The following is a 12,151-nucleotide window of genomic DNA, read 5'->3' as shown; positions in this document are numbered from 1 at the left end:
TGCATTGAATTCGATATTTCAAAATGTCGAATTTTCCGGTCAGAAGTGTGTTTGGACAAACTATTCGTCTGGATTCTGGACTACCTCTAAAACATATCTGAAAATCATTGAAAATGCTTTGAGAAAAACCAAGACAAAAACATGTTTTGCAGAGGGGAGGGGATGGAGGAAAGATAGGGGAAAATGAAAAACACTGTCCGAGATAATGTCTACTTAAGATCGGATCATCAAAGACCGGAAGATGATATCTTTTACCGTTTAAACTCCAGAGCGGTGACAATTTGTTAAAAAAGACGATTATATAGCTGTTCTCTCTCTGAGTTCGAGCAGTAAAACTAACTAAAATTACAAAAATAGCAATACCAGATATTTAAATCAAAACACACGGCAAAAGTCACTAAAATATTCAATTGTTTTTTCATTTTGCAAGTCTTCTACATTAGTTTGAAGTTTCATTTTCGAATAAAGATTTTCACATTTTCTTGTATTTTTTCGATTTCAACGACGAAACCTAATAAGGCTAATGTAATAAGTATTAATAGGTTATGAGCTTTTGCCATGTGATGCCCTAGATACACTTACGACAAAAGTCCAGAGACAACTGAGCTTGTTCATAGCCAATTCAGTTCTTGACACACTAAACGAAACAAGGTTTAGCATTCACTAGTATCCACAAAACATAGATAACAATTACAATTATTCGTGAAGTGGAAGCTTTTTCCCGACTTAAGCCAATTTAGGCGATTCCAGTGAACAATTTTTGTTCTCCCAGTTGGACTGGGAATCCCAGTCTGACCACCTTCATGTGTACATCGTCCAGTGAAGTAAAAGTGATAGAAAAAAATCCCTGACACCCTGTTCCCACAAATTTTCATACCTGAGGAAGGCGCCATTCAGCTCTGAAACGTTGGCTAGAAAATAAAGGAGGAGAAGAACCAGGTCGAAATTTCCGTGTTCTCTCTATTATCATCAAGTTTTCGGCCGGATTTCATATAAGGTAAAGTACCCTTTATTCGACCGGTTCCTCTATTCGACCGGTAGATTTATTTATTCAATTTAATTATATTTGCTATAATATTTTGTGTATGATCTAACATTAATAGGTCAATTATTCTTTAAATAATACGAATCAGTGACAAATTCATAGAAATTGATGAAATTCACCATCAAATATTCAAAAATTGACCCACCAGACCAGTCGAATAGAGGAACCCGGTCGAGTAAGGGTACTTTACCTTACATGAGCTTTTCACACTTTTTACTTGATTTTCTGGAGGTATAACCCCCTCCCCGAGGTGAGGAGTCCAAAGACTGCTCCTCTGGCCGAGGAGCATAGGCACAGCCCGCTCCCCTGGGCAACCTCTCTGCTCGACGTTGAGCGAAAGAATATGAAATACCTACGTGTGTTTTCTCGTTAGAAATTTTATTAAGATCTGAAGTTAATGAAAGCAGTTAAAAAGATTGGCGTTTTATTTATTTATTTTTTATATAATATGTAAAAAAAAACGCCAAACTTTTTAATTTCCGAGAAAATTTCGTGAATTTCATTTTATATTATAATTTTAAATTTAAGCAAACGTAAAATGAAATTCAAGAAATTTTCACGGAAAATTTCAATAATTCCAGGCACGTGTTCAAATCCCTAACGATGCGCATGACATTTATGTCGCGTCTTGTCAGTACATGTTCAAGCGCTGTTTGTACAAAAATCCAAAGTCGTGGTTATTGTAGTTGAATCAATAAAAAAAAATATTTTTGTGATATCATTAACGATAAAAGTGCATAATACTTTAATGTAGACTGTATATGGTGTATATTGGCTATTTTGTGAAGAAATTTGGAACAAAAAGTGCAGAGTTATTCTAACCTCAAATTCCCAGAATGGAGCTTCCAAATTGGCAAAGATCTAATTCTATAAATCCTGCTGTTGTTGGTAAGATTATGGAGTATTCTCAGGACAGGGAAACATTTCTGAAAGAGTTTGAGGATTGCCAGGCAATAACGATTGAAGCATATAGCTTAATCCTGGAATGGTATGCAAAAGCAGGAGTAGAGCTTCCTCCGGAAGAGTGTAATCTTCTCTATGATTCTTCAATGTTCTGGGGAAACCTAGAGAAGCAGTATCAGGAAATAGGAGCTGAAGGTCGATATCATGTCCTTAAGATCTTAAAGATATGTACTGTGATTAATCCAGGCCGAATCCTAAACCTCAAGTTTGAATTGGAGGAATTAAGAGTGCATGCATTTGAGATGGTAGTTCAGGGAAGTCTTTTGCGAAAATCGGAAGAGGATATTTCTTGGTTGATAGAGTACATAACATCTAGCAAAATTATTGATGTTTTGATGGAGAATGATAACGAAAATCTACGTATTTCTATCTTACGGAATCTCTGTCTTATACTTGAGGTAGTTCCTCAGGATAATCCTGTGATGGAAAAAATTAGGAAGTATTTAATTTCCACTCAGGATAGTTGTATCCTGGAAATTTTATTGTTTCTCCTGAAGCCACTGCTAAGGACATCAATGGAAGATGTTCAGAAACTCATTCCTGAAGTTATTTACCGAGGCTGTGAATCAAAAGATGAATCTGTGAAGAAGAAAGCACTTTTTTCACTAAAAAACTATATTGACTTTTTGCAAAATAGTTCAGGTGGAAAGGAAGAGGAGGTTTTAGGTTTTAGATACCTCATTACAATTCTCAGTTCAGTCGAACAAAATCAGAGTCATTTGATCTGTCCGGCAATCAAGATGCTACCTCGAACTGAAGGAGTTCCGGGAAAGTGGCAGAAGCTACTCCTTCGTAGTTGCCTAGGGACTCAGAACAAGTTGATTCTTAAGCCTGTTCTTGAGTATCTGATCTTGAGAGAAGATTTCAATTTGATCATTGATGATCTACTTCCAAATGCGTTTTTAGCGCTAAATCAAAATACTATTCACCGGGAAGAATCAGAAATTTGTGAGAAGTTTTCTAGGAAAGCTTTTAGGTGGAATTGGAGAGCAAGCCTAAAGAAAGTTGCTGAAATTTCCTGGCTGGCTTTTCCTCTATATTCTATCCTTACGTATATCCCGAAAGAGGAGGAATATTTGGAAGATTTAGATCTAGTTGATGGAGGATTAATCTTCAGGAAAATTGTAGGGAATATCTACAGCCTTCAGATGGATCACTTGACCAAGAGAACCATTATATTGCTTTTGCTGAAATTCGTTAAAAAGGTAGAGAAATCCCTAAAAGACGAGGATAAAGTGATTATCCTGAAAAGAATTATAGAAGGTTCCCCGAAGGACGAAGAGTTCCTCAAAACTTGTCAGGATGCAATTAATTGCAAAATTTTATCAGAAGCCCCTCGAGATCTTATCAAAGAGTTTAATGGAAATATCCTTGAAATACTTAATCATGCTAATGACTTCGAGGAAAGAGATTTGGTGAAGTTAGCTGAACTGGTTGATAAGAAAAATTGTGAAATCAATGAAGAAAAGACCGCTGAATTGTTTGAAAAATTCCAAGGGTGTTCCTTCAAAAAGAAATTTGTTACGCTTCTGATTCTCAAGTCAGGAGCGAAATATCCCAGTTCTGACATGTGGAAGGACTTCATCAATAGCAATTTTTCAAGAAATGAGTTTGAACCCTGTTCAAGAGCACTCAAGTTGCTCTACGAAAAGGTCCTTTTTGAATTAGTCTTCCAAGTAATTCAAAAATTTTGGAACGTTCCCGATGCTACCCAACCTCTTGATTCTGACGTCATCCTTGAGATTATTGGAAGAAGGCTCGAATGTGGAGAAGATTTCTGCAATACCATGTTCCTGTTCAAGTTTCTGTACTTCTTCAATATTTCGCAGAAGCAGAAAGTAATTGTTAAACGCCTCCTTGATTTGTCCTACAAAGAAATGATGGCCTACAGAGGAAAATCTCAATTTTCACTGTACTGCAGTTCCTTCATTGAATGCTTCCCAACAAAAGATATTCCAATATCGATAACGATAGAAAAACTCCTGCAGGATATTTCGTTAAATTCACCGGAAATAACTAAGGCAATTGCAGAGAAACTTCCATTCTTGAATCTTGAACTTTTGGCCAATCTTCTGTCTTCGCGAGAAGGTGTCGACGCTTCTTTTCTCACGAAGAATTCACCCTTGAGAGATCTTCAGTTTGAAATAGTCGATTTTGTAGTGAATTCTAAGAAGTACAAACCCGTTCTCGAAGAACTTCTGAAGAAGTACGATGCCCTGTCAAAGACAAAAGCGATGTACTATCCAAATTCCCATTATCACTTAACAAAATTGAGAATTATCCAAGGGATTGCAGCAATTGTCCATCATACAAATATCTGGCGTCCGGAATATCTTGAATTCCTGCTGAATGAAGCCAATCAACCGAGTATCCTTTACATTTTGGAACTCATTGTGGCTCAGACAATCCCAGACGAAACTATCTCTCACCTCACGGAGATGCTAAAATCAGCAAAACATCTCAAAATGCACTCAGCTCAGTCAATTTTCTGCATCCTATACCTCCTGTGCAGGAAGAAAAACTCCCCGGACTTCTGCAGAACATGCTTCAATGCCATTTATCCATGGACAATGGGTCAGAATTTCTCATGTCGTCTCTATGCTCAAATTGCCATCTTAAAAATTCACAAACTCCTCTCCGACACTCAATCCCAACCACAAGAGAAATACATCACCAAATCCCTCCTGTTCTCATTCTATGAATTGAGTGGTAATCCTGAAAAGAACATGGAACGACTCAAAAGCGATTTCCGTTTCAACTTTCTCAATGAAAACTACCTCCTAAGTCCAACGTACATCTTCAGAGATATTCCGCGAATAACCGGAGTTGCAGAGACTGAAATTGTCTCATACTGCAATGGTGAGGAGGATTTGAAAACCATTGTACATCCATGGCAGCAAAAGCAAGCTCCAGGAGTGACTTCGGTACAGGAAACCTACGAAAATATCCAGACAAAAATAGTTCCACCAGAAGAATTTGGGCATGAAGATGAGAGGAAGTCATCTGGATTGATTGTGTGTGCCTCTCTAGTGGATAACCATCCCAATCTCGGTGGACTGGCCAGAACGTGTGAAATCTTTGGAGTTCAGAAATTCATACTCAATTCATTGCGTGATGTTGAGAATTCACAATTTCTCGCCCTAAGTATGTCCGCTGAAAAGTGGCTGATGCTTGAAGAAGTGAAAAAGTGGCAATTGATTGATTTCTGTGCTGAAATGAAACGACAAGGCTACACAATTGTTGGTGCTGAGCAGACGTCCAGGAGCATTAAACTGCCTGAAGTACAATTTCCTGAGAAATCCTTGCTTATTTTGGGGTAAGTGAAACGGAAAAAATAGAATATGGGAGACTGGGGCAAAAAGTCACAAATCGAAAATATCAAAACTCAATATCTTCCAAGATAAATAAGATAGCGGCTTTAAATTTTTTCCATAGATAGCCTCCATAGGCCTTCTTCGATGTTGTATGTTTCTTCATTGAGGGAAATCTGAAAGAGTTAAAATAGAATTCCGGAAATGTTATTTTTACCCTGCAGTATTGATCCAAAATCGGTGTAAATATACCCTTTTTAGGTGTATTAGGGGTTAAAGGTACCCTTTTTCATGTTAGTTTTACCCTTAAAAAGGTGTAAAATTAACATTAAAAAATGTTGACATATTTTTACACCTAAAAAGTGTTAAAGTTCTGAGGAAAAAATGTTAATCGCACCCTCTTTTTTTCTCAGTGTTAGAATTCGAACAAGGAATTTAGAAAATAAAAAAATGTTGAAATTTTTAGCCCTATTTTTGAAATATTTTCCTTGAAGATTATATCAATTATTAATTATTCAAAATTTATGAACTGGTGGTTATTTCCTAAATGATTTGGGTTCTTTGCATACGAAACCGCTATCTATTTTAGAATTTAACAAAGATTATTTTCTCAAGAAATCTTTTTATTAAAAACGACCACTTGACCTAGGACCATGATTGACTAGGACCACTAAAAATTTCCTATAAAACTGCGTTAATTAGAAATTTCTGGGGCGCTCGAGTAGTTTCTAAAAAACTAAATATCCGTTTTGTGACTTTTGACCCAGTCTCAACAATTAAAAAGAAAGTTCAAGATATACTCACTAAAAGAAACTCATCCTCAAGCTTTTCACTGATCATGGAAATTTATTTGTACACCCCATAGCACTGTACTTCATCACTAAACACTATTCACTCTAGTTCTTGGCCAAAAAGGTATTCCTGGCCTTAAAAACTGTCACTAAATTTTATTTACACTCCGGGAACTCTGGAGAACAAATAAAAAACACATGCATTGAGGAAACTCGATTACATTTCAATTTTTGAAGTCGCTTCACATTCTCTTTAAAAAATGTTCCAGCGTGTCCTCTCCGTAAGTTTAGCCATTTGTTTAGTACCCATATAAGACACAGGCGGATCCTCGAAAACATTTAGCCTGTAAAATTTGGCAGTAAAGGAGTAGGTAAAGTAAATATATCGACGGTTCCATTCCATACTATGCTAAGTCGACTTAGCTTTATATTACTCCGAGAGATATGTTGTTCCTGAGACCGAGATCTACAACTGGTGAAAATTTGGTGGTCATCCAACGTTCGGGTAACGAGATATTTCTTCGAAAAAAATTACACAGACAGCCTAGGAAATCGCCAACTTCAAATGGCTCTCCTGAAAAGTTGTCATTCTGAGATAGCATAGTATGGAATGAAAGCGTCGATATACAAAGGACCTCTAATCGATGATCTTAAGCCCTTAATGTATAACAGTTTGGGGTTAATTAGCTGAGATTCTTTACAACCTCGATCAGATTGGGCCCAAATTTTGGACTTACAGGAGACTCTTACTTATCCGTGGACTCTTTCCAAAAATCCGTATAAAAATCTTCATAAAAAAAATCCGTGAGACAGTTGAATTTTCAAAATTTTGTTGACAGATTGTCCCCGTTTTGGGATTTTTTGTTAAAGCAAATGTGCTCTATTTACAGTAATTATTTCTTATTGTAACTTTTTTGGACAATACGTTTAGAGAGAATGTCGAATAGATCAGGGCCCTTATTCTACTGTGAAACGCAGATTTATCACTAATTTCGTGATAGTGCTTGTGTGTGTGAGGCTGGCTTCGGCCCACATTAAATGAAATTGTGAACAAAATAATCACTGTAAAGTATACAAACACCTATCACGAGACTAAAATTGTTGTCCTTTGACTTACCAACAAAGAAAATTCGCGAAAAACTCTGGAAAAATCCGTCAACTACATTTAACTCCACTGCAGTTGTCAATCTTGAGCACACTCTTGCTTTCGCACGCACTCTCTCATTCGCTCTTTGGCTGCGTGATGAAATTTCAAAATAATTACCGTTGGACATTCTATTTCATAAATTTAGCCAATTTTAATAAGTTTTCTTGCAATTACTGTGCCAAGCAAGAAAATTAAAATTTTCAATGATTTTCTCTTTTAATCTATAATTTTCACTAGGGTAAGTTGCATAAATTGGAACAATTTCCAGAGGCTCGAACTTTGATACAAGATTAAAGACATTATAAATACATTTTTCCCTGATGACATACATAAATTTGCTCCTTGATTCTTCTAGAATATTACCGTTTCATGGAAATTCTTGAAAAACAGTTTGAAAAGTTCTTAAATACAAGAAAAATTCGTGAGTGCAAAACAATATAATTTGGACAGGGTGGGACAAGTTGGACGTGGGAATTTGGACAATGCGTAGGGGAAGGTTGTGCAAGTTTCAAGATTTTTTACTGAATGCCATACAAACTGAATCAATTATACCACTAGGGTAAAGTGTATAATTAAAAAGTAAAAAACATTAAGGCTTAGATATATATTATTTATTAAATCTTTTTCTTGGATATTTTAATTTTCTTGCTTTGCTCCTTTTCTTCTTTTATTTTGAGCCTTTCTTCCTGTTTCTGAAGTCTAATTCCTTTTTTTTTTCCATAACCTCTTCTTTTAGTTTTCTTTAATCACACGAATTGTCACAAAGAACTTCAAACATGAATTTAAAAACTCCATAGAATAATAATAGATACCTGTCCACCTTTGGGCGAAAGCATTACACCCGTTTCGTCAAGATTAAAGACGCGATCAGGAGGAAGTTCCAGAAGATCTTTGGATTTTAAATATTCATGAGTTTTCTCAAACCACTCAGTGGTAATACCAGCTCTTTGGGTTGTGTATGCTTCTGGTGTACGAAGTCTCAATTCTGGGTATCTGTTCAAAAAGCTCTTGAACCAAGAGTATCCTGGCCTTCCATCGGTGAACTCGTTGACAATCTTGAACTTCTTATAAATAATTTGCACAGTGTTGAGGACTTGATCTTTTGTTATAGGATGCCACTTGTCACTGCATCCTAAAATCCATTCAACGAGCTCATCTTCTATATCTTTTTGGCAGCGTAGGAGGCCTTCCCCCAGAGCATTCTTCCGGACATTCCCCGGTCAGTTTATTAAAAAGTGTTGTCCTTGGCACCCCAAATAATACTGACACCTGACTTAGTGACTTTCCTTGACGAAAAGCTTCCAGTGCTTTGTTCACTTGGTCTTGAGTATAGGATTTGTACTTTTTCAATTTATTTGCCTTTTTACCCATCTGAAATAAAAAGAAAACCCCTGCAATACAATCGTATCTCCGGATGTCCAACTTGTCACTTTTGCTCACGCTTCAAATAAGCACTTTTTCTTCATACAGTTAGTAATTATATCAAATAAAACCATTACGTACCGTTAACTATCGAGATTAAACACTTTATTCCACTAAAATTTGCCAGAAATATTGAGAAATGTCAACAGAACCGAAAAACCAAAGTCACTCTTCTTGTGTTTTTATTAGGAAAAAATGGCCGATCGATGTATTTTTTCGACGGTGAAAAGTTACACTGTCAATTGAGGTGAGAATTTTATACGTTAAATCTTATTCATATGAATGGATTTTCACTTTATTTGCCGCACAAGGAACCAAATAATTAAACTATAACATAGAAAAATATACTAATTAAAATTTAGTACTGTATTTATCAAGAAAAAATTGCCTGTCCAACTTGTCCCAGCGAAATTTTCCAACTTTTGCCATTGTCCAACTTGTACCAATTTACCCTATGTGTTTCTGTAAAACCTCGAGAAATCACAGGCAAGGGGGAAATATTAAGTTGGAAATGGTGTACAAATTTTGAAAGTAATTCATATAAATTATGAATTGTCGCAAATATTTTATACGGATGTGTCAGAATTGGTATTCATAAATTTAGCAGTAATTTTTTCACAGCATGAAACTTATACTCTTGAGTATGTAGCTGGAAAAAAAGAAGAAAAAACACGGAATTATAGAACGAAGTTTTGATGGGTATTGTTTATGAGTGATTGGTCTGAAATTTCGTAGATTTTGTGAAAGAAAATTTGTTTTCCCGGAGTAAGTAGTCAGATCGAAGCATCTACCGTCGCCACCATCGCAAAAATTAATTACAAAGTCACCCATCCGGCAAATTTTTGCTGAATTCTGTAGAATTTACTCTAAGATGGTTCCGATCATTGCATTGTATGAAAATACAATATTATAAATTTTCGCCACTTTCCACAAGGTATTGTTCTGTTAAAATAAGCTTGGCTTATTTTCTTTGAAATTATTTATCAACTTGGTGGAATTAACCATGATTTTTATCATTTTCATAGTTTATATTTTAGATAAAAAATGAACACGGATTTGACCTTTGACTCCTTCTCCTTTATTTGCAAAACAACAATGTTTTTTACAAAACATATTGTCACAAATTAGGACTTTTCTTTGAACATACATTAACGTTGAAATCGAAACATAACTACTAATAGGGACTTATATGGAAAATTGGAAAACTTGGGAATTATATATTTCTTAAAATTAATAGAAAGAATATTAATAACTATTTCATTGCGTTAAACAGCAATTTTCCACCTCAAATGCATTTAATTTTTCATCTCGGGACCTCCAGGAGCTCGCGAGATAAAATTTGCGTGATTTTTAAAATAAAAGCCATTTTCACGATTTTTCCTCACTACTACACATGCTATGTCGCTGAAAACGCCAAATCTCCACGCACACAGAGTCAAAGTTCTGTGTATGATGTGTATTTGCATCAAGCAAAATCGTGATTTTTAGGCGTGATAAGCTCCGTTTCAACAGCAGAATAGGCCCACAGGTCAGGATTCACTCCACAAATTTCCAATATAAACACAAAAACCGTTGGATTTCAAACAATTTGATGTATATCAATCTCAAAATCCGTGTGACATTTTGGTCCTGCTCTCAGGGATTACTGTACACGTTTGACACCCATGAATATGCGCCAAAAATCGATTTTCTTGGACGTCCCGTCCCGTCCGTCCGTCCGTCTGTTCGTCCGCCGTATAGCCACTTCTGGAGAGAGAACGGAGAGAGGTATCGACAAGCGATTTTTAACAAAGGTTAAATGTCGATGGGCCGCTAGACTTAAATTATATCGGGTTCAATCCCCCCCCACCCTCTCCTCCGTCATTTTGAAACACCAAACTTTGTTTGCTTAATAACTCAGCCCCTATGGCATCGATAAATCTCAAATTTTAGTATGTTATAGCTGGAACTAAGAGCTTTCGATCAGTACCAAACTTAAGGTACCGGAACCCCCCTGACCCGTGCTAGAAGGGGTCAAAAATTCAATCTTCAAATGGCCATGTCTCCGGTTCTAATTAACGGAATTTGAAAAAAAAATGGTGTTTTGGAAAGCTCTCGTGGAGTACTACAGTAGACTCTCTCTCAATCGTGAATATGGGGCAAAATGTCATCCGGTTTAGCGATAGAATTTAGCGTCAAAGCCTTTGTAAATTCCACAAAAAGTGCTCAATCATAAAGAATCACGATAAAATAGGAAGAACTACAGCGAATTTGAGCAAATTAGCTTCATAATTAAGCGTGAAAACTGTCAACAAAATTTGACGCCCGATTGAGAAAGAGCCGATTGAGTGAGAGTCTACTGTACGGCCTTTATCACACTCTAATTTCATCCGATTTAATCGAAAGTCCGATTAATCGAAAAATCGATTGCGAATATTTCGAAAACAAGACGATGCTTTTTCTTTAAATTTTAGTATGTTGTAGCTGAGGTCGAGACCTTTCCAACGGTGGGTTGCAGTTCTCCCTCAATATTTCCTAACTTGAGCTATAATCGAAAATTTCTCGACTGGACCATATTTCCGGTGTTTATGAAGCGATTTCGATGGAATTTTAGTATATATTGTATATGCTATAGAGATCTTTCGAATGACGGGTCCCATCTGTTTCTAGCTAGACCAACCCACTGTATCCCGATCCTTAGTATATCTAAATGGACCGGACTATATCTCTAATGTTTATTAACCGATTTCAATAAACTTTTTTTTTCTTTTGTTGGTTTTCCCCACTCAGACAATTTAAAATAGAAAATGACCAGTGATAAGCCCAGATAAGCTTATGGTAGCTGAGATTTTTTACAGGTCACCTCGAAATGCGTGCAACTCGGGGTGCTTGCAACTCGGAATGCGTGAAAATTCGATTGTAAGTTGAATTTTGGGGGTAAAGAATCGCGTCGAGCCAATTTTATTCATTTCGACTGACAAGAACAGTTTACTCGACGCGATTCTTTACCCCCAAAATTCAACTCACAATCGAATTTTCACGCATTTCGTTCCGAGTTGCATGCATTCCGAGGTCACCTGTAAAGAATCTCAGCTATCATAAGCTTATCTGGGCTTATCACAGGGTCATTTTGTTATGTAGGATAAAATAGTTACTTTGAAGATTCTAATTTTGAGATTCCTTTACTGTTTTAGATTAACAGAGAGACAAGGAATACGACGAAAAAGTGCATTCCATCATCTTAGATTCTATTAATCAAAATTACCCAATTGCACCCTATAAAAGCAACATAATATTTTTTCACATTCTTTTGCAGACACGAGAAGGAAGGCCTTCCTGCTGATGTGATTGCAAATTTGGACATTGTAGTGGAAATACCTCAAATTGGTCGCCTGCGATCGCTCAATGTTCACGTCACTGGATCCATTTTTATCTACGAATATGCTAAGCAGCATCTGATTTAACCAAAGACATTTCCTTAAAAGATGGACTA

At 36.3% G+C, this 12,151-nt stretch overlaps 1 protein-coding gene across 1 annotated transcript; it reads left to right on the top strand.

Moving 5' to 3' along the window:
• The first annotated feature begins 1,654 nt into the window (after positions 1-1,654).
• LOC129803411 (uncharacterized) lies at positions 1,655-12,143 on the top strand. Its single transcript, XM_055849934.1, has 2 exons — positions 1,655-5,324; positions 11,975-12,143. The coding sequence occupies exons 1-2, from the start codon at positions 1,882-1,884 to the stop codon at positions 12,120-12,122; spliced, it is 3,591 nt and encodes a 1,196-aa protein (XP_055705909.1). The 5' UTR covers positions 1,655-1,881; the 3' UTR covers positions 12,123-12,143.
• The last annotated feature ends 8 nt before the right edge of the window (positions 12,144-12,151 follow it).

This window comes from Phlebotomus papatasi, chromosome 2, assembly GCF_024763615.1.
Source record: "Phlebotomus papatasi isolate M1 chromosome 2, Ppap_2.1, whole genome shotgun sequence".
NCBI classification, from domain to species: domain Eukaryota; kingdom Metazoa; phylum Arthropoda; class Insecta; order Diptera; family Psychodidae; genus Phlebotomus; species Phlebotomus papatasi.
Note: the sequence above shows the minus strand (reverse complement) of the source record. Positions and strands in the feature narration are given on the sequence as shown.

Bases quoted from the DNA above. Each gene is read 5' to 3' on its own strand.
- LOC129803411 (XM_055849934.1), top strand. From the start codon at position 1,882: ATGGAGCTTCCAAATTGGCAAAGATCTAATTCTATAAATCCTGCTGTT. The intron at 5,325-11,974 runs GTAAGTGAAACG...ATTCTTTTGCAG, and splicing joins AAATCCTTGCTTATTTTGGG to ACACGAGAAGGAAGGCCTTC.